Source organism: Cryptomeria japonica, chromosome 4 (genome assembly GCF_030272615.1).
Source record: "Cryptomeria japonica chromosome 4, Sugi_1.0, whole genome shotgun sequence".
In the NCBI taxonomy this organism is placed as follows: Eukaryota; Viridiplantae; Streptophyta; class Pinopsida; order Cupressales; family Cupressaceae; genus Cryptomeria; species Cryptomeria japonica.
The window spans coordinates 627773390-627790385 of record NC_081408.1 but is presented as its reverse complement, the minus strand read 5'-3'; the positions used below and the strand labels follow the sequence as shown (position 1 = coordinate 627790385).

The 16996-nt window shown below is 41.4% G+C and overlaps 1 protein-coding gene across 1 annotated transcript; it reads left to right on the top strand.

Annotated features, from left to right (window-relative positions):
- The first annotated feature begins 7631 nt into the window (after positions 1–7631).
- On the top strand, positions 7632–11015 carry LOC131875270 (uncharacterized). The gene is made up of 3 exons (XM_059219344.1): positions 7632–8904; positions 8947–9233; positions 9375–11015. Exons 1-3 carry the CDS (start codon positions 7632–7634, stop codon positions 11013–11015), a joined length of 3201 nt encoding a protein of 1066 aa, XP_059075327.1.
- The last annotated feature ends 5981 nt before the right edge of the window (positions 11016–16996 follow it).

The following is a 16996-nucleotide window of genomic DNA, read 5'->3' as shown; positions in this document are numbered from 1 at the left end:
TTCTCAAACACCTTACTCCTTTTTGTAAGCAAAGCTTGAATGTCATCAGGATAACTTCTTTTCTCTTCAGGTGAATAAGATGGCATGATCATACACTCAGGATATCTACCAAGAGATGGTTCCCGAAAGACCTTACTCTTATTTGTGATTAGTGCTTGAATGTCTGCAGAGTAGCTTCCCTTGTCTTCAAGTGGATTTGACAACATTATCAAACACTCTGCTTCCCATTCCACTTGGTTATGGTGGATCAGCCTCTCCATCCTCTTTAATGAAATAACTCTAAGACCACCATTGGACATTCCTCTCAATACCACCTTCTTCCCATCAGACATGAAATTCAGCTCCATGGTTTGCAGATTTAATGTGATCTCACCAAGAGATCTCAGCCACTGAATCCCAAGTACTGCATCATCATTCCCTCCAATGCTAACCACAAATAAGTCATCTCTAATTTCATGATTTCCCAACTTCAGCTACCATGACTTTGAAGCCTTCTACTTCCTCAGCCACTAGCCCCCTCTTCGCAACAATTCTCTCATCAATGAAATTGTGAGTCGCTCCTGTGTCAATGAGAGAAATAAAACGATATTCTCCTATCACTCCCCGAACTGTAAAGGACTCATTTTGTGAATGCTCGAGAGTTGAGCAACCACTCCTATCATTTGGCTCACTTTTAGGCCCTTCTGGAGCCTCTTCGTACTCATCCTTATTTTTAGTTTGTTGTTCTCAAATTTTAGAGTCTGGTCCATCATCTGAATAGGACTCCAATGTAGATTGCCCTTCCCATGACATTTATGTCATGGGGCCCAAGGTTCTCTGCATGAATAGCAAAGATTCTTCCTCTGGAGCTTTTGGCGGAACGCATCACCCATCTCGGAAGGAAACGTTTTATGCTGATTGGAAAAAAAATTTCTCCTTCCGAAAAAGTACAAGGCTTGGACTGAAATTTGGCCATAGGGGGAGCCAACTCCATACTTCTTGATTTCTTGATGGCTTCAGCTAATGTAGGCGGATTAAATGCTTTGACCCATCCTTTCAAGGGCTCTTCAAGAACTTCTGTGGAAAGAACAACTAGTCTCTTCTTTGAAATGCTGCTGACCATATCTGAGAGATTTTGGAATTCAGTTATGTAATTATCCAAGGAGCCTTGCTGTTTGAGTTGAGCAAGCTCTCTGAGCTTCACCTCCGGATCCTTAGAATCAAACCTTTTAATCGACTTGTTGGTGAATTCAGCATAGGTGGTTATCATGTTATGAACAAGGGTGACAAACACATGGTACCACCATTCCTGAGCAAATCCATCCAAGTGCAAGCTGGCAAACTTGATGGCTTCTTCTTCGAGAGTAGGCCTCAACGACAAATAATTGTCCAACTTCTGTACCCACACTCTAGCTGTTCTCTTACTGCTTCAATCAAAATGCGCTAGAGTAACCTTCCCAAGAGCTTGTTGATAATCTCTTGGAGCAGAGTATCGATTATCATACCTTCATTCCCTCCTCTTCTTCTGATTAATGTACTCGTCAAGAAACAAGACATTTCGGATTTCTTGGGGAAGTGATGCATACTTCACAAAACTAGCTCGAATCTCATTAGCTAGCAGTGTTTCCCTTGGAAGGAAAACTGGTTGCAACGCTCTTGTCACCGATCCAACGGGCATTCCACTATTGTTGCTGCCATTCCCATTACCACCATAGTTGTTGGAAAAGTTGGTATTATTTGCACTAGTATTTTGATTCTGGTATTGGCTATGTCCTCTTCCAACATTCTGTCTAAAAGTGGCTATCATCTGGGACATCATGTCCATCATAGTATTAATTTTTTTCTCTGTTTTCTCCACAGCCACTGTTACATCATTTTGACCGAATATTCTTTCTCCCATTGAATCCACTAAATTTACTTAATCAACTTCCTTATCTCTGTTTCTCAAAACCTCTGAAAAAGTTTCCTCTATTGACATTGATGGTATCTGATACTGCTGGCTTCTTTGTTCCCGGTTGTAGTATCTGATATCTCTATCACTCATGGAACCCTTCTGTCACACAGGCTGACAGGAAGAGTGGCTTTGATACCACTGTAATATCCCCAACAATTTATTTTTTTGATTTTTACAACAAGATCACAATCACATCAATCACCCATTAGGGTTAGAATAATGTAATCCAAACAACTGAAAGGAACCCTACACCTTTTGATCACTGAGGGCCCAAACTGGGAGGGTGAGAGCATACGATAGCAGGGGATCATTAGTTGCAAATTGCTGAAAGTACTGATTACAATAATGGGCGGCAAGACAGCCCCTTCCACTTATCCAGTAGGTAAATAAGATACTTGGCGGTAAACCAGCCGAGGCAACAAGAGTACACTCAACACAAATCACTCCACCACAATGTTTCAGCGGGAGGACTGAACACAACAAAAAAGCTCAACTTGACCGCTTATGCACCAGGAGGACCATTACAAACAAATATCAATCGACCGCTTATGCAGCGAGAGGACAAAATTACAATTATTCAATGTAGGCGGCAAGCCAGCCTCTTCCACTTTTCAGCAGTGAATACAAGTATAAAGTAGGAATAATTGACTATTTAGTACTACTGAAATCAGCCTTACAATAAATGTACCTACATTACACTGTTAGCATCCAAGAAGCATTACATTCTCAATATTATCAAAAGAAATGATTCGAATCCGCTACAATGAGAACTACGGAGATGACAAGCCAAAACCATTTCTAACACAAATTATCAAAATTTGAAAATGCATAGAAAAATCACTACCAACAAGCTACAAACACACTAATATGCTTACAAATCATCCTAATGAACTCCGAATTGCACGAGAATGGAAGAATACAGAAGGTATAGCATAGACGATGAGATCGAAACCTCAAACCAGCCACACGAACACCACAAGCACTCAAGATGCAACCCGAGGCACATCCAAATGTTACAACCAAGATGGAAAATTCGATCTGCAACTAAAAGTTTGAATATCCAAATCACAATCTGCAAATTTGTGGACCTTATCGCCCAGGGAATACAGATAGATAGGGCCAATACCCAGAACGATGCTCTAAACACACGGGCAGCTACGAATAAAACACTCTTCCGGCCAAGTAGACACCAACAACATAGAAACTCGAAAACACACATTGAAAATTGAATCAGGCACTTCAAAACGTCACCAAAATCAACTATCCAGCTAGGTACTGTGTCTCAAGTACCAAACTGAAGCAACTAGGAAGCTCTTCCAACTTCGAGGTTCAATCACTCACCATTGCGACAACATAACGATGTAAATTGTAAATAGATTTCTCAGTTTGGAATTCAAATCCAAATACCGTCAAATTCACCTTTCAAATTTGCATTTCATTTCCCAAGGTGGGCCCAAGCTTGGCGCCACACTCATATGCCAAAACTCATGCCAAAAATGGGAAAACCACGATTTGGCAAGTAAATAAAACTTGACTAATAAAAATAATATCTTCACATTCACTTTTGCGTCCCCTTTATCAAATAAATATTTCACCTAGCTAGACTTACGAAAATAACATTATGCACAATTCTCCATACAATTGATCAGTGATATAAATAATTAAATTTTGAACTTTAAAGTAAAGTAATAATATTTAATTAATTGACTTATATCTCCAATACTGATCGCAGTCAAATCCACAGGTGAATTGAAGTGAAGAAAAACATTGAACTGCACTGGATCAGAGCTCTGTGCAAGATTACCGAAAATAGCAATACCCGATTTGATACAGACTAATAATAGTAAGTCAAGAAAAACTATTCTGAAAATCTTGATCATGGAACCCAAAGAGAGCTCAGAAAACCCAAAAAAGTTGTACTATCCAGTCAGCCCAACACCCACTTACTAAAAATAGTATATTTAGACTTATCCTTAGAACTGAATGCATGTTATACCACCGAGAGACACCCGAAAACCCCAAAAGGAATCCACAAACAGAAATGTAGAATTCTTACCAGATAGTCCACGAATGGTTCGTGCAGAATTCCACAAAAATAGGAAACCCTAATTCTCCATTCCAATCAGCCTATGGGTCTCCGAAATAGTCCAATGAACCACTGATTACTCCTCACTGAGAAGGGGACATTACAATATATTCACAAATTGTAGATGAAGGAAATAACACACTTACATATATAAATATTGTCAAATGTATAGAAAATTCATGGAATATGGAACCCATGCCATCAAATATTTCAAACAAACATGAAAATGATTACTAGATGTCTATGGCTTAGAAAAGCCTGCATCCCTCCTACGAAGGCATCTAAGGTAGGTCTTGAATGATGTAGTAGCAATAATATTTTTCTAACTGTGAATATGCAGAGATTTGCAATAGGGGATATGTATTATTTAGATTTTAATGGTCATGATTTATCATTGGTATATTACTTGCTTAGACTTATAGTTTGATGTGGGTTTGTGGGCAACACCAAAAAGAGGTTGAGGGTAGCACCAGCACCCCTTATGAGTGTGATAGAGCGAGATGTAGAAAGATCGGCCTCGATATTGGGGGAGACAGGAGCGAGTCAGATAGAGAGATGTGTTGTGAACTAATCACACATCACCCCATCCCAGATAGGGACCCCCCTAACTTTTAGGCCCTTTCGGTTGTTTGGTCTTGGTTTTTTGTTTTTTTTGGTGGCAATCTTGTCAGTCTCTCCACTTGGCAGATGTTTGAGGGTCATTTGGAGTTGGTCTTCTGTTCGTTTGAGCAAGTTTGGTGAAGTCTAGGGCTTGTTCTGTCCTTTTTTAGGGTTTTTTCCTTTTGTCCTCGATTTTAGGGGTTTTTGTTAGGGTTTTTGAAAAAACTAAACATACGATTGGAATTAGGACCCTGCAAGGAGCCTCCCAGTAAAATTTAAGCCAAAATAGAGCAACTTTCTATTTTTAGAAAGTTTCTATTTTTTAGGGATTTTTCTAAGTCTCGGAATGTCGTCATTTTGCCAAAAAAATAAATTTACATTTTTAGTAAGTTTCTATTTATAGTAAGTTAGTACTGACAAGATCAGTCAGACAAGGTGACAAAGATCAGACATTCGCAAATATCTCTAATTCCGGAAAGTCAGAAAGCTAACAGAGAGCCAGAAATGGTTAAGTGCTGGAAGCTCATGCCTGAAATAGAAAGCTTGGAAATTTACCCAAGTTCAGGAAGACACTTCAAAATCACAAGGACGACAAAATGTTCCAAGTCTGGGAGATTGAATGATGAATTCCAAGAATCCATGCCAGAGTGAAAATTCCACCCAGGTATGCAGTTGGGCGCTAAATCCAACTGTCCAGGGATAGCATGGAAAGTGTAAGAATCCATGACCAAGGCAAAATCATGCCAAAGGAAGTAATTGGGTGCCAAAATGGCATGCTCAAGGAGGAAAAGAGAATTGCAAGAATCCTTGGCCAAGTGTGAAATGTGCCCTAGGCTAGTGGAGGGCGCCAAAATGGGACGTGCAAGAAATTTATGAAAAAGTCAAAATTCCACGCCTCATGAAGATTAGCGCCCAGGAGAGGTGAAAAGCACCAAAATGGGAGGTGCAAGAAATTTATGAAAAAGTGAAAATTCCACGACTCATGAAGATTAGCGCCCAGGAGAGGTGGAAAGCGCCAAAATGGGAGGTGCAAGAAATCCTTGGAAGTGAAGAAATTCCTTAATTCAAAATCACGCCCAAGGAAGCAATTGGGCGCTAAACTCAGCATCCCATGGAGAGTAAGGAATAACAGTGAATTCCTTCCCCCCAGTGAAAATTCCGCCCTAGACCAAGAATGGGCGCTAGAATGAGGGGACCAAGGAAAAATGGACAAGGGGTGGAATTCCTTCCATAGAGAGAAATAGCGCCTGGACATGAGGGAGGGCGCTAAAATGCAACGTGCATGGATAATGGACAAGTTCCAAGAATCCTTCCCCAAGTGAAAATTCTGCCCCAGCCTTGAGAAGGGCGCCAAAATGAAATGTACATGGAGATGATGAAAAGGTAAGAATTCCACGCCTAGTGAAGACTAGCGCCCAAAGGGGAAGAAGGGTGCCAAAGGTGGATGGCCAAGGATAACAAGAAAGGACATGAATTCCTTGCCTTGTTGGTAGTAGCGCCGAATGGTTAGCTAGGGCGCCAAATGGAGGTAATAGAGGAATGTTCAAACATGTTGAAATTCCTCCCTTGTCATGTCCCCACTCTAGCTCAGTCTAGCAGAGACATGTGAGTCAGCTTATTATGGGGTCTTGTAGGCTGACAGGGTTGGACAGAGACCCGGTATGGTTATTCAGTGTTGGAGACTTGGTATTCTAGTAGTTATTGATCAGTTGGGAGACATTCCTTGTTTTTAGGAGGCAGTTCCTACTTTTTAGGAGGTTTGATCATGCCCAAGGTTGGGTCTCCATGAGATGCCTCTTTGGGTTCAGTTTCAGAGAGATTGGGCTTGTTTCCTAAATTTTAGGAGCATCCCTAGATTTTAGGGATGAGACTACCAGTGAATCCTTGATTTCCGACTTTAGTCACAGACAGGTGACAGGATGATTATAGGGTTTGTAATGTCAGTTGGGCATTTTATGGCTATTTGGGTTATATTTTTAATATTTCCTAAGTTAGCGTTTAATAATTAAATAAGGCTAAGTTGTTAGCCATTTTGGAGTAATAAGGGGATTTTTGGCCTCATCTGGATGCGCACCCTATTGTGTGATAGCTCGTTGGAAAGATCTTGAAATTCTTTAAATCTTTCTCTTTGGTCTCAGGGCAATTCAGTGAGCGGATTTCTGTCTATGAGGAAAAAGGTCATTTTCTAGTAACATGACCACTTTAAAATAAGAAATTATAACATTTCCACTAGACCATGCCACTTGGAGACAATTAGGGTTCGATTTGCAATTGAGAGGGGTTATAAGGGGATAGGAGCTTCATTCTATCATCATCTTTTGCATATTTGACAACTTGTATGAATTTGCTCTGGAGAGCGATTTCTAGACTGGGACGCAAACCCCAGGATTAGGATTGGCTGGGACGTAGCCCTCAACAATCTTTGGCACCGGACTTATAAGGCATTGTGTGTGGTGATTAAGGACAGAGGCATCAATTCTCAGTAGGGTTTCAGCGTGGCCTACCATCTTTCCAGTGGAGACGTGGTTCATTGCAGCTGGAGGAATGCCATTTGCAGCAAATACACCACGTGGTGTATAGGGTATTGCTTGTATTCACTTCCAGTGTATGTGGGGTTGGAGAACATTCTTCATCTTCCAGTTTGACTTTGAATTTGTATGAGAGCTTGGGAAATACATTGGATTCATTGTTTGGCTTTGTAATTCAGACAAATCTGCCTGGTACGATTTGCAATAATTCTGACTTTTGCTGTATACCTCATTTATTTCAGTATTGCTTCATATTTGCTGTTATCTATTCCTTCCTATGCTATTAAACAATCAAAAACACAAAAACAAACAACCCTTTCTGCACTTCTGTCTAGTTCTGTAAGAAAAACTTAAATAAATAGGAAAACAAAATTAAAAATAAAAAAATTACAGCAGGTTAACAGCAAAGATCTATCAGGGATCTTTCAGTGGTATCAGAGCCATGTATTCTGCCAGCCTGTGGGGTTAATCAGAGTTTATTTCTATGCATTCGGGTAGAGCGGATATAAATAGGTATTACACACGCAGAAGAGCTCAGTACGAGCGTGAGTTTGGGATAGAACAGAATCCAGTCATGGCTGAGGAACAGGTGGGCGACAGAAGAAATCAGGATGAGGAAGAGAGAGAGATGATGAGGACTCTTATCACTACTCAGCCCAGGATCGTCCAGGCATTAGATAGGTTACAAGATACCTTGGATCGTTTGGATATGGATGGACACAGAGGTAGGCGTGGTAGGTCACCTTCAGTGGCTGGTAGTCACTGCAGCCATCAGTCCCAATCTTCAGTTGGGAGTTCCCATCATTCCAGCAGGAGGCACCGCCATCGTACACCTACTACGAATAGGCCATTGCTTCCTCAGTTCATACCAGGTGAACAACCAGCACAAGTGGAACCACCGGAGGTTGGGTTCCAGGAGTCAGTTTTAGCAGCCACAACTGAGTGGAGAGCTCTACCCCCTGAGGTTAGGGACGTTTTCCCTCTTCCCCAGTATTGTGCACAGCGTAGAGATACAACCAGGTTCAGGGGAGATCGTGGTAATAGACCACACCAGCAGCAGCAGAATTATGATTTGAATAGAGCTACTGGGAAGATTACATTGGCCCCATATAATGGCACAGGAGACACTAGCGCACGAGCGTGGGTCCACAAGCTGGACATATATCTTTCATTGAGGGCCATGCCTGAGCGTGAGGCTATTCAGTTTGCTGTATTGCATTTAGAGGGGATTGCCTATGATTGGTGGCACCATGGATTGGTCACCCAGGATCACACCTTAGTTCACTCCTATACTGAGTTCACTGAGCGTCTCATTGCACGGTTTGACCGTAAGGATACAGAACTTTATTACAGGGAGTTGGCTCACCTTAGACAAACCGGTCATGCAGAAGCATATATTAATGAGTTCCAACGTATTGCAGTGATGGTACCGGATATGCCCCAGAGACGTAGTGTGATGTTGTTCACTGAGGGCTTGCAGGATAGGCTAAAGGGACTAGTGCGTGCTTTCCAACCAGCAACTCTTAAGGAGGCTATTGAGGTGACATTGAGACTAGATACTGTTCCCACTTCTTATCAGGCAGATAAGAAACCATTTAGAGATTCACGGCCTGCACAGAAGGCCAATACGTCCCAGAACAAAGAAGGGACTTCAGCGAAAACCCCTTGGATGAATCAGGAAACGAGGAATGAATTGAGGAGGAAAAAGTTATGTTTTTCCTGCAAGGAACCTTGGGAACCAGGACACCGTTGCATGGGTAAAGGAAAGGTTCATTTGATTGAGGTGACTTCTGAGTTAGGAGATGAGGAGGTTCTTGATACTGATATTGAGGAGGATACAGAGGATGTTGAGCAGGTTCAGACACAGTTGGAGCTAGACATCCCTGAGCCGTTGGCGTCAGCCAAAGTAGCTATGGCTACTCTCTCCAGTTATCCTAAGTTTCATGCCTTCCGGTTGAAAGGTACACTTAAGGGTAAGCGGGTCACCAGCTTGGTAGACACAGGTGCTACGCATAACTTTATTGATCAGAAATTAGTTGAGAGGCGTGGCTTGCAGTATGAGGAGTTTGGTGGTTTTGGAGTGAAGGTGGCAGATGGTGCAGTTTTGGGTTGCACCAAACGGATTCCACAGCTTAGTATTCAGATGGGGAATTATACTTTGACTGATGATTTTTATGTGCTTCCTATAGAGGATTATGATGTGGTTTTGGGCATGCAGTGGTTATAGGGTATTGGGCATTACATTATTGATCACCAACGTATGCAGTTGGAGTTTCTGTCTGGAGGGAAGAAAGTGATTTTGAGGGCAGCTTCAGATGGTGGACCTAGGGAAGTGACTTCTCGCAGGATGGAGACTATCCTCAGGCATAATGATGTACTCTGGGCTACGCATTGTTTGGTTAAGTCCAAAACACCCACACCCCAGGATGGCCGTGTGTTTCATGTGGACATTCAGTCAGTGATGGATCGCCATGGTAGAGTATTTGGTGATATACCTCCTGGAGTGCCACCAGATAGAGGTTTTGAGCATGGTATAGAGTTGGAGGAGGGAGCAAAGCCAGTGATTACTACCCCATATCGTCATCCTAGAGCTTATAAGGATGAAATTGAGAAGACAATTCATGAACTATTAGATATGGGTTTCATTCGACCGAGTTCTAGCCCGTTTGCTTCTTCCGTAGTGTTGGTTAAGAAGAAGGATGGGACTCTACGGATGTGTATTGATTATAGAGCCTTGAACAAGAAGACAATAAAAAATAGATATCCTATTCTGCGCATAGATGAGTTGTTGGATGAGTTACATGGGGCTGTCTATTTCTCTAAGATTGATCTTCGTTCAGGCTACCATCAGATTCGTGTACGCGCTGAGGATGTACACAAGACTGCTTTCCGTTGTCACTATGGGCATTATGAGTTCCTGGTAATGCCTTTTGGCCTTACCAATGCACCAGCTACTTTCCAGTCCTGTATGAACCATATCTTCAACAAGCAGTTGAGGAAGTCGGTTCTAGTGTTCTTTGATGATATATTGATTTACAGTTGTACTTGGGAGGATCATCTCAGACATCTTGAGGAGGTACTTGGCATAATGGAGGATCAGTCTCTATTTGCTAAGCTTTCCAAATGTGAGTTTGGATTGAGGGAGGTGTTATATTTGGGACATGTGATCAGTGCTGATGGAGTGAAGGTGCATGAGGAGAAGATTCAGGCAATTCAGAATTGGCCCGTCCCTCAGAACATTACGGAGTTACGTGGATTCCTTGGATTGTGTGCTTATTATAGGAGATTTGTGAAGGGGTTCTCTCAGTTGGCGGCACCTTTGACAGATCTTACAAAAAAGGGGGCCTTCAGATGGACAGAACAAGCGCAGGGGGTCTTTGATAGACTCAAGGAGGTGATGAGCACTTGTCCTGTCTTGGCACTACCTGATTTCTCGCAGCCCTTTGTTCTAGAGTGTGATGCCTCAGGATTTGGTATAGGAGCCGTGTTGATGCAGAACAAACATCCCATTGCCTATGAGAGCAGAAAATTGCAAAATAATGAGAGGTTGTACTCTACCTACGACAAGGAAATGTTGGCTATCATGCATGCGTTAGCCAAATTCAGACAGTATCTTGTTGGCAGCAAATTTGTGGTAAGAACTGATCACAACAGTCTGAAATACTTCCTAAATCAAACAGAGCTTAATGATAGACAACAAAAATGGATTAGCAAAATTCAGGCTTATGACTTCGATATCGAATTCATAAAGGGGAAGAATAATACTGTGGCTGATGCACTCTCTAGGAAACCTTCATTGGCTGCCCTTTGCTCATTGAGCGAGATTTCAGCAGATTGGAAGGCTCAACTCTTAGTTGAGTATTCCTAGGATCAGCATGCTTGTGAGATCATGGATGGTTTGATAGTGGATGACAGATATAGTGTGGTAGATGATATTATCTACTACAAGGGTAGGGTTTATCTTGTTCCGAGTTCTCAGTTGAAGGAACAAATTTTGCATGCTCTCCATGATACTCCTACAGCAGGACATCCAGGATATGGTAAGACTTACAGGGCGGTTCATGAGAGATTCTCTTGGAAGGGTCTCAAAGATGATGTTTTACGCCATGTCCGTGAGTGTATGACTTGTCAGTAGAACAAGTTGGAGCATACCTACCCAGCGGGGTTGTTGCAACCCTTACCTATACCGGAACAGAAGTGGACAGGGATCTCAATGGATTTCATTACAGGTCTTCCTCGGGTTCAGGGGAAAGATTGTATTTATGTTGTTGTGGATAGGCTAACAAAGTATGCCCACTTCTTTCCCATTGCACTGGATTTCACAGCATCACAGGTGGCTGAGTTATTTTTTAGGGAGGTATTTAGACTCCATGGTCTTCCCAAGACCATTGTGAGTGACAGGGACAGCAAGTTCATGAGTTCCTTTTGGCAGGAACTTTTCAGGCTTACAGGCACTGAGTTGACACCTAGTACTAGTTACCACCCTCAAACTGATGGACAGACCGAGATAGTCAACAAGTGGGTTGAGGGATATTTGCGTAACTATGTGTCAGGGCAACAAAATGCATGGGTACGCTGGTTGTATTTGGGCGAGTATTGTTATAATACCACTCACCATATGTCCATTGGCATGACGCCTTTCAGAGCTCTCTATGGATATGAGGCATTATCTTTCACTGATTTGGCAATTAGTGATAGTAGAGTTCCTTTGGCTCAGGATTGGTTACAGGAGAACCAGGATGTCATGAGATCTCTCAGGGAGAATTTACAGCAGGCCCAAAATCAGCAAAAGATGTACGCAGACAGGCACAGGATTGAGAGAGCATTTGAGGTGGATGATATGGTATTTCTGCGCTTACAACCATATCGGCAGAGCACCCTAAAAAGGGGGGGAGCTGAGAAGCTCAAACCACGTTTTTATGGTCCATACAGGGTACTCAGGCGAGTGGGAGAGGTTGCATATGAGGTTGAGTTACCACCTGGCAGCAGGATTCATAATGTATTTCATGTATCTTGCCTGAAAAAGGCCCTTGGACAGCATATTACAGTTTCACCCGAGTTACCTCCTATGGATGAGGAGGGTAAATTGATTTTGGTTCCTGATGAGATTCTTGAGGTGAGGGAACGACGACTGAGAAGCCGGGTGATTCGAGAGTATTTGGTTCGATGGAGAGATCTTCCCATAGAGGACGCCACTTGGGAAGGTGAGAGCATTTTACAGCATCCAGCATTACAGTTGCTTGTGGGCAAGCATCTCCGAGAGGGGAGGACTGTCATGTCCCCACTCTAGCTCAGTCTAGCAGAGACATGTGAGTCAGCTTATTATGGGGTCTTGTAGGCTGACAGGGTTGGACAGAGACCCGGTATGGTTATTCAGTGTTGGAGACTTGGTATTCTAGCAGTTATTGATCAGTTGGGAGACATTCCTTGTTTTTAGGAGGCAGTTCCTACTTTTTAGGAGGTTTGATCATGCCCAAGGTTGGGTCTCCATGAGATGCCTCTTTGGGTTCAGTTTCAGAGAGATTGGGCTTGTTTCCTAAATTTTAGGAGCATCCCTAGATTTTAGGGATGAGACTACCAGTGAATCCTTGATTTCCGACTTCAGTCACAGACAGGTGACAGGATGATTTTAGGGTTTGTAATGTCAGTTGGGCATTTTATGGCTATTTGGGTTATATTTTTAATATTTCCTAAGTTAGCGTTTAATAATTAAATAAGGCTAAGTTGTTAGCCATTTTGGAGTAATAAGGGGATTTTTGGCCTCATCTGGATGCGCACCCTATTGTGTGATAGCTCGTTGGAAAGATCTTGAAATTCTTTAAATCTTTCTCTTTGGTCTCAGGGCAATTCAGTGAGCGGATTTCTGTCTATGAGGAAAAAGGTCATTTTCTAGTAACATGACCACTTTAAAATAAGAAATTATAACATTTCCACTAGACCATGCCACTTGGAGACAATTAGGGTTCGATTTGCAATTGAGAGGGGTTATAAGGGGATAGGAGCTTCATTCTATCATCATCTTTTGCATATTTGACAACTTGTATGAATTTGCTCTGGAGAGCGATTTCTAGACTGGGACGCAAACCCCAGGATTAGGATTGGCTGGGACGTAGCCCTCAGCAATCTTTGGCACCGGACTTATAAGGCATTGTGTGTGGTGATTAAGGACAGAGGCATCAATTCTCAGTAGGGTTTCAGCGTGGCCTACCATCTTTCCAGTGGAGACGTGGTTCATTGCAGCTGGAGGAATGCCATTTGCAGCAAATACACCACGTGGTGTATAGGGTATTGCTTGTATTCACTTCCAGTGTATGTGGGGTTGGAGAACATTCTTCATCTTCCAGTTTGACTTTGAATTTGTATGAGAGCTTGGGAAATACATTGGATTCATTGTTTGGCTTTGTAATTCAGACAAATCTGCCTGGTACGATTTGCAATAATTCTGACTTTTGCTGTATACCTCATTTATTTCAGTATTGCTTCATATTTGCTGTTATCTATTCCTTCCTATGCTATTAAACAATCAAAAACACAAAAACAAACAACCCTTTCTGCACTTCTGTCTAGTTCTGTAAGAAAAACTTAAATAAATAGGAAAACAAAATTAAAAATAAAAAAATTACAGCAGGTTAACAGCAAAGATCTATCAGGGATCTTTCATCCCTCTTAAAGAAATAGCGTCCAAAGATGATGAGAAGCGTCAGAATGCAATGTGCATGGATGGATAAGAAGTCATGAATTCACCGCCTAGTCAAAACTCCGCCCTACTCTCCTGCTGGGCACCAAAATCAAACATCCATGGAAGATTCACAAATTTGATAGAATTTCCCCTTCAGTGAAAATCCACGCTCAAGCTTGAAAAAAATTGAAAATTTGCCTAAGGCATGAAAACCAAGAGGTCAAGGAGGAATCAAAAAGCAAAATTCCCCTTGGGCAAATTTTTGAATTTTCTATTTTAGACACCGAATGTTGACGGAATGTGAAAATTTTTATAGATTTAGAATCATGGTGAAATTCTCCATCCATTGAACTTGGCTCGTAAATTTTAGGAGGATCCCTAAAAAATAGGGATGTTGAAAAGAGACGTGGAAATTCCTTCAAAAGCCGGAAACGACAAGTTAGAATGGAATCAAGCAAATCTTGAGAAGATCCTTCAATGAAATTCCTTCAAAAGCCGGAAACGACAAGTTAGAATGGAATCAAGCAAATCTCCCTCCAAAATTGGAAAGAGTGAAAATCAACGAGTTGGTGAAGAGAATCTTCCAAGTATGACGCATGACTTGGCGCATTTAAGGAAATTTCTAAATTCAAATTCACTTGCATGGAAAGTTTCTTTTGCATGGCGTAGTAATTGGGAAAGTATGACGCGTCATGAATACAAGTGCTAATTTAATGCCTCTTAAGAATTTTTTATAAGTTTGGAAAGGCATTTCATTTCTCACGTTCAAGATTCAGGAAAGAAGAAGTGGAGAAGTGAAGAGTGGTCATACTTAATCTTTGTTTTCATCATTTCCAAGGTGCTTCCGGGATGACGGAATCAAGCAAGGTAGCTACTCTCTCCAGGCAGGCATTGATCAAGGCAGAAATAAAAGGTTTCTTTCCCCATTCCCGGCTGAATTCAAGATGGGAAGAGATCAACGATACTAATTTAGGCACATTCAATTTGGTTACATTCAAGATTAGAATGTTCGGGACAGCGGGTAAGCAAGAGACTTGGCGGTAAACCAACCAAGTGAACAATACTCCAAAACACGAATCACTCTACCGTAATATTTCAACGGGAGGACCGAACACACCAAACAAGCGCAACTCAACCACTTATGCAGCGAGAGGATCATTACATCAATATCACTCAACCACTTATGCAGCGGGACGACTATGACAAATAGATATCACTCGACCGCTTATGCAACGGGAGGACTGAGCAACAAATATCAAAGTATAGGCGGCATGCCGACCTCTTCCAGTTTTTAGTAATGTTGTCCAATGCTGATAAATATCTCCAAACAATTACTAACTCCGAAAGGCCCTTCAAAATGTAATTATGAAATTCTAGGATCAATAACACGTAGACCAATAGCTTCAAAAAACTATGAAATGCTCATATCTCTCTCCAAACTCACCTAAATCAGCCCAAATCACACCCAAATGTACTAACCTACTCACACTTTGAAATGCACACCCAAACGCCAACTTCAGGAAATTTGTAATTTAAGAGAGCAAGCTGGAAATGCACAACCAGCAACACCAAGAAACACTAAAATACATAAAAATCACTCATAACTCACAGCATCTTCCCCCAAAAAATTCCCAAATGGCTAATATATCATAAATGACCAAGTACAATCAGCAAAATATTCTTTATACTATACCAACCACCACAACTTGCTTCCAAATGTCCACACTAAGAGTGACGCCTAGGCTGGGAAGTTTGATTTGCTTAATAAAATTGAAAACTCAAATATTAGTGTTGTTAACTTACAAATAACATTGCGTAGGACATAGAAAACAAAGGAGCCGATACCCAGAAGCAACGCGAGATCACACGGAGACTTACGAACGAAAGTATGGTTCAGCCGTGACGTCCGCAGCAACTTGGAAACACACCAAAACTCGAACTACAACAAAACTAGCAATCCCACACTCCAACAAACTCCCTAACATCACTGAAAGATCATCGTAAACAACTAGGTACTGTCTTGCAAGTATGAAACTGAACTTAGCTAGGAAGGCTCACTTCGAAGCTTAGATTTCATTCGCCAAATTGGCAGCATAACGGTGTAATTTCTTCAAGATGATCAAATGAAAGGCCAAGCACATGTATTTATAGATTTTCCCCCCTGAAATTCAAATGTAATTGCTCCCAAATTCGCCCAATTCTCATTACATTTCATTTCACTATCACATGGCGTCCAAATTATATTTCCCAAGGTGGGCGCCCAAGTGGTATTTTAACCAATAATTAGATAAGTTCGAACTTGCCTAAGTCCTGAACAATAACTTAATGCATTCTTCACATTTCAACGCCTAACTTAGGAAATAATAACATTGATATTACATATAAATATGTCTTTTGCTAAGTCACCCAATAAAACATTAATCAATAAAAATAATTGAATATTAAACCTTAGGATAAGGAAATAATATTTAATTCAATAACTTATAACTCGATTACTGATTATCATGAAAATTAAGGATGAAGTTGTGCGATGAAGACCACTGAACTGTGCTGAATCAGGATCCTGTTTGAGATTGCTAAAAAATAGAAATGCTCAACACAACCACTTACTAAAACTAGTAAGTCAAGAAATACTGCTCCTATAAACATGATCTTCGCACCCAGAGAAAGAGCTTGGAAGGCTCAGTAGAACTGCATCACCCAAACAACCGAACCCTAACTTACTAAAAATAGTAAGTTCTGACTTCACCAAAGAATCAAATGCATGTTATGCCACCCTGGAGTTCATGGAAACCCAAAAGGAAACCATAAGAAAAACTAAAGAATTCCCTCTTGACAAACCCTAAAAAGCTCGTGCAAAACTCCACAGAAATTGGAAACCCTAATTCTCCTGTCCAAATAGCCTAGGGGTCTCCGGAATAGGCGAATGGACCACTGAATACACCTCAATGAGAAGGGGACATTACATTTAGGATTATGGATTGAGGGATTAAGTGGAGGATTAGCATTATAGGTTGCAGCATTTTAGGACAAGGAATTTGAGGTAATGAGTGGAGGTTATGGAGGGGTTATACAAGGTATGGGTCCTAGATGAGTGTTGTATGTAGGTGAGGGATAAAAGGGAGAGATGGATGGGGGATAGGATAGATTTATGTTATCAAAGGTAAATT